Source organism: Neolamprologus brichardi, chromosome 12, assembly GCF_056152115.1.
Source record: "Neolamprologus brichardi isolate AB-2024 chromosome 12, ASM5615211v1, whole genome shotgun sequence".
Lineage (NCBI taxonomy): Eukaryota > Metazoa > Chordata > Actinopteri > Cichliformes > Cichlidae > Neolamprologus > Neolamprologus brichardi.
Window position 1 is genome coordinate 25,147,501 of NC_142115.1, and position 15,683 is coordinate 25,163,183.

Genomic DNA, 15,683 nt, shown 5'->3' on the forward strand with positions numbered 1-15,683 from the left:
ACTTCAGCTAGAATGAAAAAAAGACAAAGCTTTAGCTATTCTGTTGTTACGCTGCACAGCTGCTTCTTCTTCTCTCATTCTCTCCCCCTCCCTCTCCTGTTGCTACTTCAATCATGAAACTGATCAATGATCAGCTGATCGGCTTTTCTCTCTTGTTTGTTTATCTCACACTTTGCGCCAGAAAGAGGAACCCAGCAGAGGTTGTGCTAAACAGCAGCAGCACGTTTAAGCTTGATCAGCTGTTGTTAGAATTTATTTAATATTAATTTCTAGTATCAGCTGATGTTTGCTGGAGCCACAGCTGTAAAAGCTGCTGGTCATGACATCGGTTTGGATATGTGGTGAGAGGGAAACATGAAGATGAAACCAGGAGATGTCCTTACTGAATCATCAGAGCTTATAAAATAAATGTAAAATGTATAGTATAAATGATAGTATAAATGTATAGTATAAATGTAAAATGTATAAACGTAAAATGTATAGAAATCATACAAATACCCACAAGACAGTGTACATCACTGTCACCACAGCGTTTGTTTTCATTCAAAGGCTTTATGGCTTTTCCTATAACACCTGGTGGGCCGGTCTCTAGTCAGAATGCCCGGGCTGATTTTTTGTCCCAGTCCAGCCCTGGGCACGACACGCAGTGAATTAATCTGAGAAGGTGCATTAAAAAAAATTAATGGCCGGGCCACCGGTGCACATCGCAAATTAACTTGCATACACACATTAGTTGTGCTGCTTCTTATTGATGGTATCTTAGCTAACAACCCCAACTATCAGATTCAACTTGTAATTGGTTAAAAATAACTTAGCCTACCTGTGAGAGGGACGCTGCTAGCTGGTAGTTTTTTCAAGCAACGTTGAAATTTCAACATTCCGACACTTGAAATGCTTCAGGAGCTGTTCGCTCAGCGCAGCATCAACACCGTGAAAATACACTGATACATCCGTAGACTCGAGACAGAACTCACACTCTGTGGGGGTTAAAGTTTGCAGAACGACGAACGCAGCTGGAATCCATAGCTGTGCGTGTTCATTGAGCTTGCATTTTCACCTGCTGGACATCACTACCTGACAAGTTTAACTGTCTTCAGAACATTGCAGAGACCTTATTGACAGTGTTTGGCTCTACATGTCTGTGTGAGCAGATTTTCTCTCACACGAAGAGTGTCCTTAGGTAGCCGTCTGAATGCTGGACACTCAGAGACCTGTGTCTCTGAGTGGGAGATCAGAGATCACATTAGCATGTATATCTCTGTATTAACAAACATGCCATATTGGCCCAGTTTATTTTTCTTATCATTGTTGTGAGGAGACCATAAATAGCATTTGCATTTTCTGTTGTACAGTTCATTTGCTGTTATGGAGTTCTTGTTATGGATAAAAAGTGTCTTTTTTTGTTTCAAAATAGCTGATAACTATTTGCTGATAACTGCTAACATCTGTGAACAAATATAATTCTATAAAGTTGGTCTATATAGTGTGTAACTGTTAGTATAGAGCGTTATTAAATTTATTGCTAATGCAATTATATGGCACACTGACTTCTGAGGAAATTTTAGATGGCACTCATCATCAGAAAGGTTGCAGACCCCTGTGCTAGAGGTACCACTATAATCCACTATATTAACAAATTAAGTTTCACTTGTCTCTTTATGTGTGATACTTTCTTCACTGGAAGCAATCTCTGCTTCAGAATAAAGAGTTTAAAGTCCAAAGTAAAGTCCTGCAACAGGCAGTTAGGGGTATCACTAGGACAGGGGTCTGCAACCTTTTACACCCAAAGAGCCATTTGGACTCTGTTTCCACGCAAAAGAAAACACTGGGAGCCGCAAATACTTTTTGACATCTAAAATGAAGATAACACTGTATATATTGTTTTTTACCTTTATGCTTTGTGTGAACAACTAAGGTGTGTTGCTTATGAAATCCATGAAGTGCTACAGAGAAAATTACATTTTATTTATGTAATCAACACATTTTGAACTCTTAAAGAAATATAACAAAAGGAAAGACACCCAGCTGAACTAAAATGATCCATGTAGCAAACAAAAACTGTTGTCAGCCACCACCCTTATATCGCCTTTGGGCTGTTGGAGCCTTCACCTGACTTTTAAAAAATAATTGGTAAAAAAGCACTATGCTGCTGAAAAATTTAAAATAGATATTTGCAAAATTCTGCCTAAATATGTATTTTACCAGGTTAATGCGTGCGGCGGGGCGTGGTCTGCAGCGCCGCTGCAGGGGAGGCGGACGCACCTGAGCCACACCCGCAATCATGCCTCGCTGCCTTTACGTCTGCTCTATCTGTGCTGTTGTGTTGTTGGTGGTGTATGTCGGGCTGTGAGGTGAAAAGCTACAGCCGGCTGTATGCGTACAGTAACCGTGTGTGAAAAGTGGTCAATAAAGAGATGCTGAAAAGCGTGTTCATGCAAACATCGTCGGTCTGCCGTGATATGTTTACAATGGGACTTCTGCTCCTGAACCTCTGCGCACAGCGTCTGCTAATCGGGGCTGTACGAAGCCAGTTTTCGCAGGACTGTAAGCTGTCATCTGTCAGGCGTGAGCGGTGTTTGTCTTTAACATAGTTCACGGTGGAGAATAGCTGCTGACATAATGTGGATCCGAAGATCCATAACTGGCCTACCTGGGGTTGAAAGTCTCGATAAATGCACGGCGTTGCGGCAGGTATACCGGCTTCCGTGAGTGTGACTCTTATTTTGAGCGATGAAAAAATAATAGAATATCATTTTATTTTTATATTTCAATATTACAATAATCTTCCAATTTAGAACTACAAGTTAAAAAGAACTAACATAAATAAAATACACTTCAGCTAAATACTAATTTATTTTCCCAAACCACGCGGAGCCTCAGTATAAGGACTAAAGAGCCGCATGCGGCTCTGGAGCCGCAGGTTGCCGACCCCTGCACTAGGATGTCTACAGCTGCACGGATTAGTACTGCTGCCTACTGTATAATCATAAAGCACTTTAATCCTTTTTGTTTCTGCAAAAGAATGTAGCAGCTCATGGTGGGTGTTGGCCACACACAAACACATACAGACTAAGAAGTGATAAAGTCTAAATGCCCAAGTGTAACATAATAAGTGTGGTGTCTGAGGTAATGTGGCTCACAACACACCATATGTTGAGTAATTCTTTCCCAGCATATCTGCACAATGGCAGACACACTCACACATGGACAAATTTAGCGTTGTTCCATTTGGTACCTGCCAGTGTGACAGGACAGTATTATTTATGAGCAATATTGAATTCTTGCTGGGAGGACAAAAAGAATTGATACTGCAGGGAGTCTGGGTGGGCAATCACAGTGAGCTGGCAAATCAATAAGAACCGAAGACCTTGGGAATATTTGGAAGGCTGCTGTCTAGTTGTACTGATGACAGTGTTGTCCAGCATTGTGAGTCATGGTTTTGGCCTCTCGTTACAGGTGTTTGGTGCAGGTGATAAGCAAATAGGAAATTATGACGACTCTAAAATTCAGTAAGTAATAGATTAGAAATGCTGTTTTTAAAAGTCTCACTTTATGTATACCTCCAAGCTATAAGTGACTCAATAATTTTTAAGGGACTTACATTTAAGTCCACCACTGTTAGGCATATCTTACTTGAATTCAACAAATAAGTTTTGAAAAGCTTGTGTGTTATGGACTTACCCTCGGATCATAGCAAATGAGTCATCACTGGAGAAATACGCTGCCCCAGGGAGCACAGTGACAGTCTCCTTCCCTGTAGAAAAGCAACACAAAGCATTGCAATTCATTTATCATAGCAGTGAATTTAACACTCAACACATCAAAAAGCAACATGAAGTGAATGAACATGAACATGAAGACAGTAAATAACAAAGAAAAACATACAACAATGGCATTAAAAAAAATTAATGGAAGGCTGAATTCGAGAGGGAAAAACGATGCTGGATAACTGGACACTTGTCAAATGTCAACAAACAAGTATTATCTGAGTAAGTTTGTGCCAAGCATGAAGCAGGCAGGGAAAAATGGTAAAATAAAATGCTCTTATTTTCCCTATTATTTTACCAGACCATTTTTCATACTTAACTCTCTTAAATAAATTATCTAATTTTGTCAGAGGACGTGGGAAATTAGATGTTCATTAGGATAACCCTTACCAGCATTAATCAGGTCTGCGTCTACTGCATCCTCAGTGGGGTAGGGACCCTATACAAAAAGAAATAAAGGTAAAAAAAAATTTTGCACACATGCAGGCAGGACACATGTCACTCAGCCTGACTGGCCATGGTCTTTGAAGAAAGAGGCACAATCACATTTCTCCGATTAGATGAGGCATTGATTTTCTCTGCTTTCAACAAAGAGAGCAATCCTTTGAGACTGAGGAGGTGGAGAGATCGGTGCCTTTTTGAAACTGGCAGTCATAAATATAACATTGACAAATAAGAAATTACCATAGTCGCCTACATTCTGTCAACACAACTGATTGGAGAGCCACTCTATAGCATCGGCAGCGGCAGCCTTTGTTAAAAGGCTCAGCCGGCAAATAATGAGAAAAAAAATGGAAGAGAAAGCGTCAAATTGCTACAATCTCTTACGTAACAATCGAAACACATTTCAAATGAGGGCCCCAACTAGGAATGATGCTGGTTAAATAAATGGCTATTCAGTTTGAAACATGCTTACTGCCACTTCAAAAAAACGTCTCTGCAAAGAACGAAGAAATATGTTACTCGTTAGCTTGTTTAGTCAAGATTCAAAGTGCTGAAACCTGAAGGAAGGGGAAAAAAACAAAGCGTAGGTGTCTTACCAGCCCCAGAATCCCATTTTCACTCTGGAGGTGTACAGTGATGTCTGGTTTTATAAAGTTGCTGGCCATCATGGGGATACCAATACCAAGGTTAGCTTGTATTATTCTTTGTTAAAGACAGTAGCTTCAATATTTGTATTTCTGACAGGGGAAAAAGGTGTTAAGATTAACAAATGTACGCATCATTTAAACAGTCACTAAACAGTCATGTTAAGTCCAAAAAACACTGAATGGTTAATCACAGATCAGTTGATCAAAAACTAAGGATGATTTCACGAGGAAGGGCAGAAGCTGTCACGATAACATGTAACTAAAGACCACAGGGAGAAGAGAGAAACAAAAAAGAAAAAAGCATAGCACATTATGTGCATCATTTATTATGCAACTTGATAATAAAGGAAGCCAAGGTAAAGCATTCTTCTGTGGCAGCTGGATACTTTTTGGTTTGGTTTTCCTGGTGGGCGTTAAAAGTAGGCCACTGCTTCACAAATGTATATGATTTTTTCATCCTCTCACTGCTTGCATTTCCATCAAAGGATACCATACATGCCATCCTCAAATTCCAGAGCAGCCCTGCGAATGATCCTCTCTCGAACAATGTCAGATTCCTTCTTTGGCTTGGGCTTCTCTTCTTGGCTTTTCCTTACTGTGCGTTTCTGGAAACATATGGAAATATAATATAATCTTGAAAAGTTCATTCTGGTTGAGTAACACGACACATGAATAAAACAACAAAGGCTTTTTCTGTACAGTGATAGAAATGCGAAAAAGCTTGGGAAAGGTTCATCTCTACAGTTCTATCACTGCAGGATTTATCTTTTTTTTCTTTTTCCATTACAATTTCATAATCCAGAATGCTTTGCATGCCTTCCAAATGTAATGTGTCTACTTGTCTGAGTTCTTTAAAGTATCATTTTGTACCTCAATCCTTTTTTCACAACTGGCGCCCTGGACAACCCTGTGGACATAGATGCTGGGTATGTGGATATCCTCTGCAGCAAAAGCCCCGACATCCACCACCTCTTCCACCTACACAGAGACACAGAGTGATGAGCTCTGACTTCACTTGCAAGGTGTCCCATGATCCTTGAGATTAAAGTTCAGATGAAGAAACCATGCACAGATGGAATTACACCACCAGAAAATAACCTTTGCCTACCAAGCTATGAAATTCAAAAGGTGAAATGATAAAAATCCAGTAATGTTTTCGCACTCTGCAGGCAAATCTGAAGATTTCTTCTTGATTTTTGGGTTACTATACAATTTCTTAAGGCTTTAAAAATGTAAATACTGTAAATAAATGTAAAAACAAATGAGGCAATTTAAGTTTGTTCATGTATCATGTCTTTCACAGGGAAGAGACAGTAAATATTTGTGGAAAAGTTGCATTTATTCTTCTAGCAACTCCACTGAGCCCAGTGAAAGCTGTCTGTGTACCCAAAGTCAGCTTGGCTAACAGAAAATAGGAATCGTCTGACACACCAAGCCCAGGGGATGCAGCTTGATCCTAAGATCAAAAGCAGCGAGATTAGGGGTGTATGGAGGAGATTGTATTCATGCTGTGGGTAAAACTAAAAATAGAGGTCAAAAGGAACCTTTTCACCATTACGTGGAAAACAATGGTTAGTTCCAAAAACTTTTTTCAGATCTGTAAATTTCAGATCAGTTTATTCTGATAATATGGAATAAACCATCTCAATCATTGTCGTACTTAACATGACAGCAATATAAAAATCATGTACATGTAGCAAGCAGTATATTGCTGACTGTGACAGAAAGTGCACCACCTTTATTTAGAAAGTGTAGAGCAGCAGAAGAGGAGTATACATCTGGGATTCTTTCTGTCTGACTAACAAGACAGCGATGGAAATGGCTATTGATTTCAAAAGAGTTGGGTCATCATGACTAGGATAGGAACCTGCTTCCTCCTCCTTGCTATAAACTGAGCCTCCAGTTACACAGGTGTTCAGGGAGACTTGTACGGCATGTGTGGGATCCATTAAGCCTTGCTGCCCATGCAGGTCTGCTCTAGGTCTTTTTTCAGTATCCATATTTACAGTAGGCTGTAGCATTAAACACTACAGTCGTAGAGATTTCAAATAAAGGACTCAAACAAAGCCTTTTTTTGAGAACCAATTTTCCTTTATCAAATAGATGAGACTTCAATGGGAGGGATGTGCTGTTTCTTTCTTCCAGGAGATTCTTCAAGTGGTTGAAATAATAAAATTGAAATGAAAAATGGAAAAAAAAAGCGTTTCCACACCTCTGGGAACCAAAGATGACTCAGCCATGACAACATAATTCTCGCCCTCATTTCTACTTTTCAGTGCTTTACTCCTGTGTAGCTCAGAGTATAACCTGCTCATTCTATTTACATGAGGGGCAAGCAGACGTTCAGAGCAAATTGAATTGAATCTTTCCTTATCTCTACTTCCTCCCTCAGCACTCAGCCCTGACTGAGAGGAGTCAATGGCTGAGAGTGGATCCCATCTTAGCGTTGTCATGGATACACAGGCTTTGGTCTCTCATGAGCTAGGGCCACTCAGGACCATAAAGTGATTTTAGACTCTTTTGCTGGTTCTACTCTGGTTTATGGTAAATCTCTGATGCTCCAGAGTGAAAACGAGGCCATGCAAGATGAGACTGATGCAGCAGTCCCACACACTCACCCACATCTTCCTCTGGAGGCTTGATCTGTCTTGGTGAGAAGCATGATTTTCTTAGACATCTTCATTAAGCAAGATTGTGCTTGTCATGTTATTAAAAAAACTTTTTTAGTCTTATGACAAGGGAAACCTGGGGGAGGAGGATTACAACAAATATCTGGGGTGTAAATTTCTAAGAATTTTAAGATGCATATGAAAACAACATCAACAACAACAACAACATCCCTTAATTAGAAAAGTATATACAATTGTAAGACCCTGAAAAACAAAAACCAAACAAACACAGAATTCACACCCAAGAGGCTGGCTTTCCTCATACTGTTTCATTGGTCTCACACATGCAAACAAACCATGTATTCAGCTCCATTTTCAATTACCCTCCCAAAGCTAAGTCAAAGCACAATAACAAGCTCATACAATTTAAATGTGCTGTGTACATAAAAAAAAAAGCCTCTCTTCTTTTCATCTATGTGATGTGTCCCGGCTACACCACTGCTCAGATGTAGTTCAGACAGAAGGTTCAACGGATGTGAAAGGATAAAGCACTAAAATAAAATAATACACACACACAGACACAAACACACACACAATGAGCAGGTGCGTAACACAAGCAAGCAGGCACACACGGACAGACATTGATATTCCCGTATCTGTAGAACGATTTTCACATCAATGAGAGCGGAGCGAGGCATGAAGTGAGCTGGCAGGAGGATAGAGGGAATCAAAGTGCCCTCTGGGGACGTGGCAAGCGTTTTTTCATGAGTTTGTGCTTTTTTAGGCTGTGAGCTTTGTCAAATCTCGTTAATCTCACACTGATCAGTGTGCAGTGCTATCAAATTCCTAGAATAAACCATAAACGGTGATGTGGCGCACACCCCTCGCTCTTCATTCACTAAACGACACTTGAAATACTATGCCATGCTAATGAAATTTGATAAACATTTAAAAAGAATAACAAAAATAAAATAGATGGATCACATTTTCAAGTTGATTGAACAAAAAGTACTGCAAGATAAACTAAATATAACAGAAATGATTTTACGTTATATCGTTTTAGTGTTTACAATAGTTGCAGCAAGTGAAAATATGTGCACAGTATTAAAAAAAAAAAGGTTACACAATAATAGGTCTGAGACGCTACAATGTTCATCACACCCTTGATTACAAAGGCACTGAGTGGAATAAACAAAGAGCACTATAATTGCACCTTTTTAATAGCCTAAGTGATGAGTGCACAAGTACAGCTGCATTACCACTCCTCAGTGTACACACACAGCACGGTCCAATTTCTCCATTTAGAATACCATAAGAGTGCAGACAACACTCCCTTCTGTACTTAACACATCAGATACCTGTTGCTGCTATCGTGGAAATTTTATACTACTGAAATAAAAATCATTAAATAAATAAAAACAAACAACAGATACTATCGTATATCCTATACTACTGAAATAAATAACTTGTAAATAAATGGAAATTCCTTATATTGTGCCATTTTTATAGAAATTGTTATGCAAATACAAATTCTTATATATTAGTTACAACAACAGCATCTACAGACATCTACAGCAGAGACAGTAATTCCGCTGTGTAGTGATATACTGTTGTTTAGTTGTTCCCCACACAGTGAAAACTTACATTTGGAGTCAGTATTTTTGCCATCTGAACACACCTTGTGAATATTGTCTTAAAGCTGCGTCCAAACTGGAAGCAATGCTCGTACTGATGGCTGATCGCTTGCAGACATTCCAGGCTCCTGTTGCCTAGGTAACACTTAAATGTTTTTATTATCGGGTCATACATCAATCAACAGTATCCTGCGTTGTCACCTGGAAGTTGAGGGAAATTCATCTGGGTGGGTAACACCCACTTTGCTTAGCCAGTGGTTATTCAGCCTGCAGTCACTGAATATCATTCACTTTTTATGGTCTTCCAGTGTGACTCTAGCTTAAGACTGGTTCCAAAGGTGAATTTTGATTGCATGGTAATCCTTTCTTAAACCTCAACTTGACTTTCATTTTAAAGATAATGACTCGATTTAATGTGTTATTATGTTTTGGGGAGTTTTTTGTGGCAGAACTTGCTAATATATGTAGCAAAACTATAGATAAATCACTGTGGTCACACAGTAAACTGGAATTATCAGTGTCATTTCAGCCAGAGTTCTAAATATTACACTCAAAGAAGTCACCAAGACTTTCTAAACATGGGATTTGTGGCAGCTGGAGAAAATTCTGCAGTATATGCTCCTTCTGCACCAGGAAGCAGCTGCACCCCTCTGTGACCCACAGTGCTCTCATGCACTGCGAGACCTTGAGGGAGAAGATTCTAAAACTGAATGTCTGATGTTATTTTAAGAAAAAGACAGATCAGAGATTTCGGTGTAGCATGTGTTTGTTAACTAGTTAGCATACAGGCTACTGTATACCTAACTAACTTCCCCAATCAAATGGCTTATCAAAACAACTAAAAACTAATTTGGCATTAAATTTTTTTATTTCTTTACATCTCTTTATTTTATTTAGGGATGCAAGAACTGAAACGTGACAGTCAAAAGGTCAAGGGAAAGAAGGTGTGACTACAGGCAACCAGCAACAGGGCATGATGATGACAGTGACACCACACTCTCATTACTGTGTTTATTTATAGCCTCTCAATCTTCCTCCTATTGTGCACTTGGCCACGCACGGTTTCCACTTTCAGGGCTATATCCCCTAACCTAGTGCACTGACATCACGAGCAATCTGTTTCTCCTCAGTGGAAGCTTGCCTTGCCTGTGACAGATTTTATGCTATCCAGAAAATGGCAGATAGCCAGCCAATGTAAACCTTGACAACATTAATGAACTAAAAATACATTTTTCAGATGCCACACATTGCTCACAAAAGCACCTTGTATCATTTGGAATGGATTTCTGCACTCACAGCTCAAATGGCAATGTTTACATTTCAACTAACACATAAGCCTTCTTGCAATGTGCTTCAGATTCAGATGACGGGCAGTTGCGAGGAAACTTTAAACTTACAGTTAGACATTTGGTTTCTGCATATGTTCAGCAAATCTGTCTTCTATCACACTTTCACAGTCTCTCCCTCTGCTTTTACATTCAACCAGTTCATCAGACCCTATTGACTGTCAATCAGTAAAGTATATTATAGACTGTCAGTGACATTTTCTGATGCATTTATATAAGCCATGAAAAAATGTCAGCAATGCTCTTGAAGTAATGTTTATGTCAAGCAGACTTACTCCTAGAAATGTCAATGCCAGCTTTTAAAATGAGACATGATGTATTCTCTTATGTTCAGGAGAAAACTTCAAAATTGGAACAATAACAAAAAACTAAACAAAAGACACTGCTGGCCAGCTGCTATTGAGCTGTGTGCAATACGTTTTGAGATATCAATTCAAAACAAGTATGACTACGACAACCTACATTAAAGATTTTTAGTCAATTAGCATTCAAATAACACATTTCACCTTGTGGCAAATGTATATTCTAAATCCCCATAAGCTGTGCAAAATGGGAACATAAAGAATAAACTGCACATCTTTGCACATAAAATTCAATTCATGAACCTCCTTAGGCAGGAAATGATGAAGAAAACAAGTGGTTTCTAATTACTAGAGAACAGTAGCTTGAGTAATGATGTCAGTGGAGGGCACAAGTCAAGAACAAGACTAGAAAACTCAACAAGGCATTATAAGTTATGCAAAATAGCTAAAAGGAATGTTGCCCGTATCAAGTAATCGAAATTTCAACAGTTACTAAAGGAGACAGAAGGCATTCTGATCTACAGAAGACCACAGCAGCGGCTTAAGATAATACCCATCATACATCCATCGATCAATCTTTTTCCACTTATCCAATTCAGTGTCGTGAGAGAGGGGGGACCTGGAGCCTATCCTAGTTGTCATTTAGGCGAAAAGGCAGGTTACACCAGCAAGTCGCCAGTCTATTGCAATAATCCCTATCATTTCGAGGAAAAACACAGTAGTAAACTAAAACTGATGCCTTGCAGCTTTGTAACTCTCCAAAAACAGTAAAGCTGCAGTTTACAACCATGCTTGTCTAGAGCTGTCCTCCAGTAAATAAAACAAATCACTTTATCATTTAATTATAAAAGATATATTGATCATATCACAAATATGAGTCATATTTTTGAGTTATGGCCAAAGACATTTTATAATCGGTGACTTTTACCTTTAACCAACGAATTCTATACCAATCACCCTTGAATCCAAGTGAACGATTTCCTGAATTAATTGTATTCACAACAACAGCCAGACATGACGTCACAGTGACCTTAATCTCTGACCTTTAACCGCCAATTCATCTTCATTCCAAGGGAATATTTGTGCCAAGTAATTTAACAGATATAATCACAAAAAATCGAATTATCCAGCCAATAAAAAACATGTTCCCAAACTATGATTGAAACTAAATTCCTTTTTTAATTAAAAGGTAAATTTCAAAGAGTAACACAATATACACAAACAATGTTTAAACCTTCAGTTATTGCAATTTTTGTTTCAGCAAACATCCAGTGGGAGGCTGACCTGGAAATCTGAGCATGGGGGTTATTTATTACCAATTAGACCTCTTGCCTGGCTAAAAAACAAAAAAACAAAACACACTTCCAAATACCTTAATTTAATTCATGCATGATTGGATTGCTGTGCGTGCACAATAACACCCACACAACTACACTGCGCTGCTACAAGAGAACATCTGAGTCATTTACTGTGACTGATGATCGAACAACTGCAGAAACCACTGCTTGATTCAGTCTCTGGTGCGCTGAATCCCACAATGCACTGGGGCCTTTCACTGTACCTGTGATAAGGGAATAACCGGACCAGCTGGACACCCTGGAACACAGAACAATTGAATAGCAGAGTTTGGTTGCCTAGCAACCATGGAAGGAGCCAGTGATGATAATGGTAATTTTTCTTTTTTGTGTGTGTAATTTGCTTTTGTGTTATCTTGTTTTCTGGCACCCTTCCAATCTCCAGGATTATAAATTCCATTTAAAAAAGTAGATGGCATAAACTGGCACATAAACTACAATCGTCGGTCAACGATCAGCGTGGAGCACTAATGTTAGCTATGTGTGAGACGGAGTTACAATAATGTAAACCATTAAAGAATATAACAAGATGTTAATCAATTTATCTCCAAGATGCGTGAAATGAACTCAGCCAGGTACCACCGTGGGGTTATTGATATATACCAGGAGATCATTTGAACTTGCTTTCCATAACTGCCGTTAATTTCTAAAAAAAAAAATTGAGCCTCAGTAAATTTGACTTTGATGACTTTGATTCCTGACAGTATGTAAATAGTTCAAAGAGATGCTTTTAATGAAAGCTATAATTTTATGTTCATATTAAGTATAGATATTCCATATACTTCAGGTTTCTTCTTTTAGTCTGCGAGTTAAATGCCCTTCAATCCCTTTCAAGCACAGGAAAGAAAATTAAAGAAGAACGGGTTAGCTAAACAACTTTATTCAACAATTTAATGGACATAAGTTTTTTGCCACTGCTGAAGAAGAAAGTCGCCTATACTTATGAAACTCATTTTGAAACACTTAACTGTGTGGATGTTCTAGTAACTAATTAAAGCCAATGACCAGAATCACATTAATAGGATTTGGGTTTTAGTCTGGCTATGATTACAGGACTTAATTTCACAGATGATTAAGTATTTTCAAGACTTAAACTAATATAATCTAGCTTTCATTTAATAAATCAATCTAGTTGTTTAGGTATAGCTACAACTGCCAGAGTGTGGAAATTATTTCCCTGAAGTTCCCCGGGTCCTGTCAAGCTCTTGACTGCATTTTTGCCCTTTTTCATCAGTAATTACTTAACAGTTTGGTCTTTCTATACACCAATAAGCCACAACATTAAAACAACTGACAGATGACAGAAATAACACTGATAACCGATGTAATATGATGGCAATCCCACTCCCCCGGCGCCAGCAGGAGGCCCCATACAGACAAGACACTCCCATGCACCACAGAAACTGCTTGGAAAATACAGAAAGAAGACTACAGAGAGCTCAGAGTTTTGACACAGCCTCCATACGCACAGATACATATCTGATCAAACTTCTGTGGCAATTTCTAGAATAAGCCTAATCCCAAAAAGTCCCACCTCGTAACCCATAGTATTCTAAAGTTTCACTGTCATACACCCCTAGATCCCCTGTGTCCATGCACCAGAGCTTAGAGCTATAGGGGCAAGGTCCTTCACAGTATTAGGTGGGTAGTTTTATTATTAGGTAGCTCAGTGGAAAAATACAGTACAGTTGATGTGCAACACAAGCTTGGTGAAATGGCGTTAGCTAAAAAGCTGACCAAGTTAAATGAATGGCTTGAGAAACGCCTCACTCTGTCTGTTCCTTACCAAGACAACAGGGTCAATATTGATTCCAAAATTACCAGATTTATGATCAAATATGTCCTGAATCCTGAGGACAAATTTATTGGCATAGAGACAAGTAATTAGTCTCTATGCCAATATGCCCTATGCAAGACAAAAAGGCTCTTAATAGGGCCAATCACTTTATAGTCCTCAATAAATTGTCATAATGTTAATATGTTACCTCCACTGCCATAAAAAAGGGACCATAAAACTGGCCATCTGACAAATCACTGTGATAGAACTAAGCAGTCAGAGAACCATAATGGGATTTTAAGTTAGACATTTATTTAACATAAGGAACCTGTTATTATTTATCACTCTGCACACTAATTTTAAAGTGGGTGAACAGAAATGAGGAAGGGGACTCACTTTAGGTTAGTGTCATTATTATATTATAAAAAAAAATTTAAAAAAAGAAAGAAAAACAAGTGACTCAAATGGTTAAACAAAGCAGGAGTAGACTATGAATTCAAAACATGTAAATTCTATTTGATATCATTTATCAGACCACATCACAAATTACAATGAATGCCTCTTGGATTAAAAAAGAAAAGTTGATATGTGGATGACTCGTTTTGTAATTAGAGCACAATATGAAAAAGGAGTAAAGTAGAAAAAACTTCAAAGACCAGTCTGAAACTGGCAGTTGTTTGACTCAGTCTAGTTGTACTACTGGCAGGCAACGTCAAATTCCATTTAAAAAAAGATTAATTAAGTTCAGATGCAGATGCGCAGCTTTCTGTCCTAAAATAAAATGATTTGTGTCAGATTGGAGAAAGCACTTTAGGAGAGGTTAATTGACTGACATCAGTTCTTTACCTAAATAGAACACTTCAAATGACATTTCTTTAGCTTACCCATATATGTCAAGTACTCTACTGAAGAGTAAAGTATTAATAATTTAGAATAATCCCATTCTAAACATTAAGAGTAAACTTTTTTTTTTATTTCTCAATCCATGAAAATTTGCAGATGCCATTCATGTTCATAACTGTTTTCAGATCTTGCAATGTGAAGTACATCCTGCAAGCTTGTGTTGTGATCCAAATCCCACATTCAATTTTTCACGTTGATCAACCTGTCTTTCATCCAATGCCTGCTACTCATCACTGTAGGTAAGTAAAAAGATTGCAAATGTATCTTATGGAAAACACTTCTATTGTAGCCTGGGCCTATAATTGCCAACAACAGCAGCTTCATACATGACTCAGGTGATTCTAGGCTCAAAAAGATAGTTGCAATATTCGGTTCAACCAATTATACTTAGATCTTAGCATTGTGATTATTATTATTTAAATTATTATTAAATCCAATAGCTGTAGTACATTTCTTAGTGGTAATAGGCCATCACAAACATGTTTCAATAAGTAAACCAGTCATACCAGTCATTCCGTAAGTCAAGAGTGCGACCCTTTAAAAACCAGAAAATCCCCATGGGTCACACTCAATCTTAAATCTTCACTCTAATCAAAATACAAGAGAAAGTGATTTTTTTCAAAACAAACAATAAAAGTTGTTTGCTATACATTGCTAATATTACCCAGTAATATCCAAAGTGTTAAGGCCAATGTTTGACCCAACTACTTTTTATATAACTAAAAAAATGTATATAAATAAGAAAAGACCATACTTGTGAGTAATTTCAAACTAAATATCTGTTATTACTGCGGCCCATCTGTAGTACTTCTGTGGCCCAACAGGGGGCTTCAGCTCAGAATTTTATATAAATAAAATTGAATTGAGTTGAACTGAACATCGGTAATTACTGCATTATA

The 15,683-nt window shown here is 38.2% G+C and overlaps 1 protein-coding gene across 1 annotated transcript in view; it reads right to left on the minus strand.

The window, feature by feature from the left end:
• Nucleotides 1-15,683, minus strand: part of oxct1a (3-oxoacid CoA transferase 1a) — a 57,430-nt gene that overhangs the window by 30,173 nt on the left and 11,574 nt on the right. Inside the window, exons 8-12 of the mRNA XM_087849217.1 lie at nt 5,729-5,836; nt 5,349-5,463; nt 4,808-4,902; nt 4,158-4,206; nt 3,682-3,754 (exon numbers count right to left, since the gene is read on the minus strand). Coding sequence (XP_087705343.1) covers nt 3,682-3,754; nt 4,158-4,206; nt 4,808-4,902; nt 5,349-5,463; nt 5,729-5,836 — 440 coding nt within the window. The remainder of the gene's footprint in view (nt 1-3,681; nt 3,755-4,157; nt 4,207-4,807; nt 4,903-5,348; nt 5,464-5,728; nt 5,837-15,683) is intronic.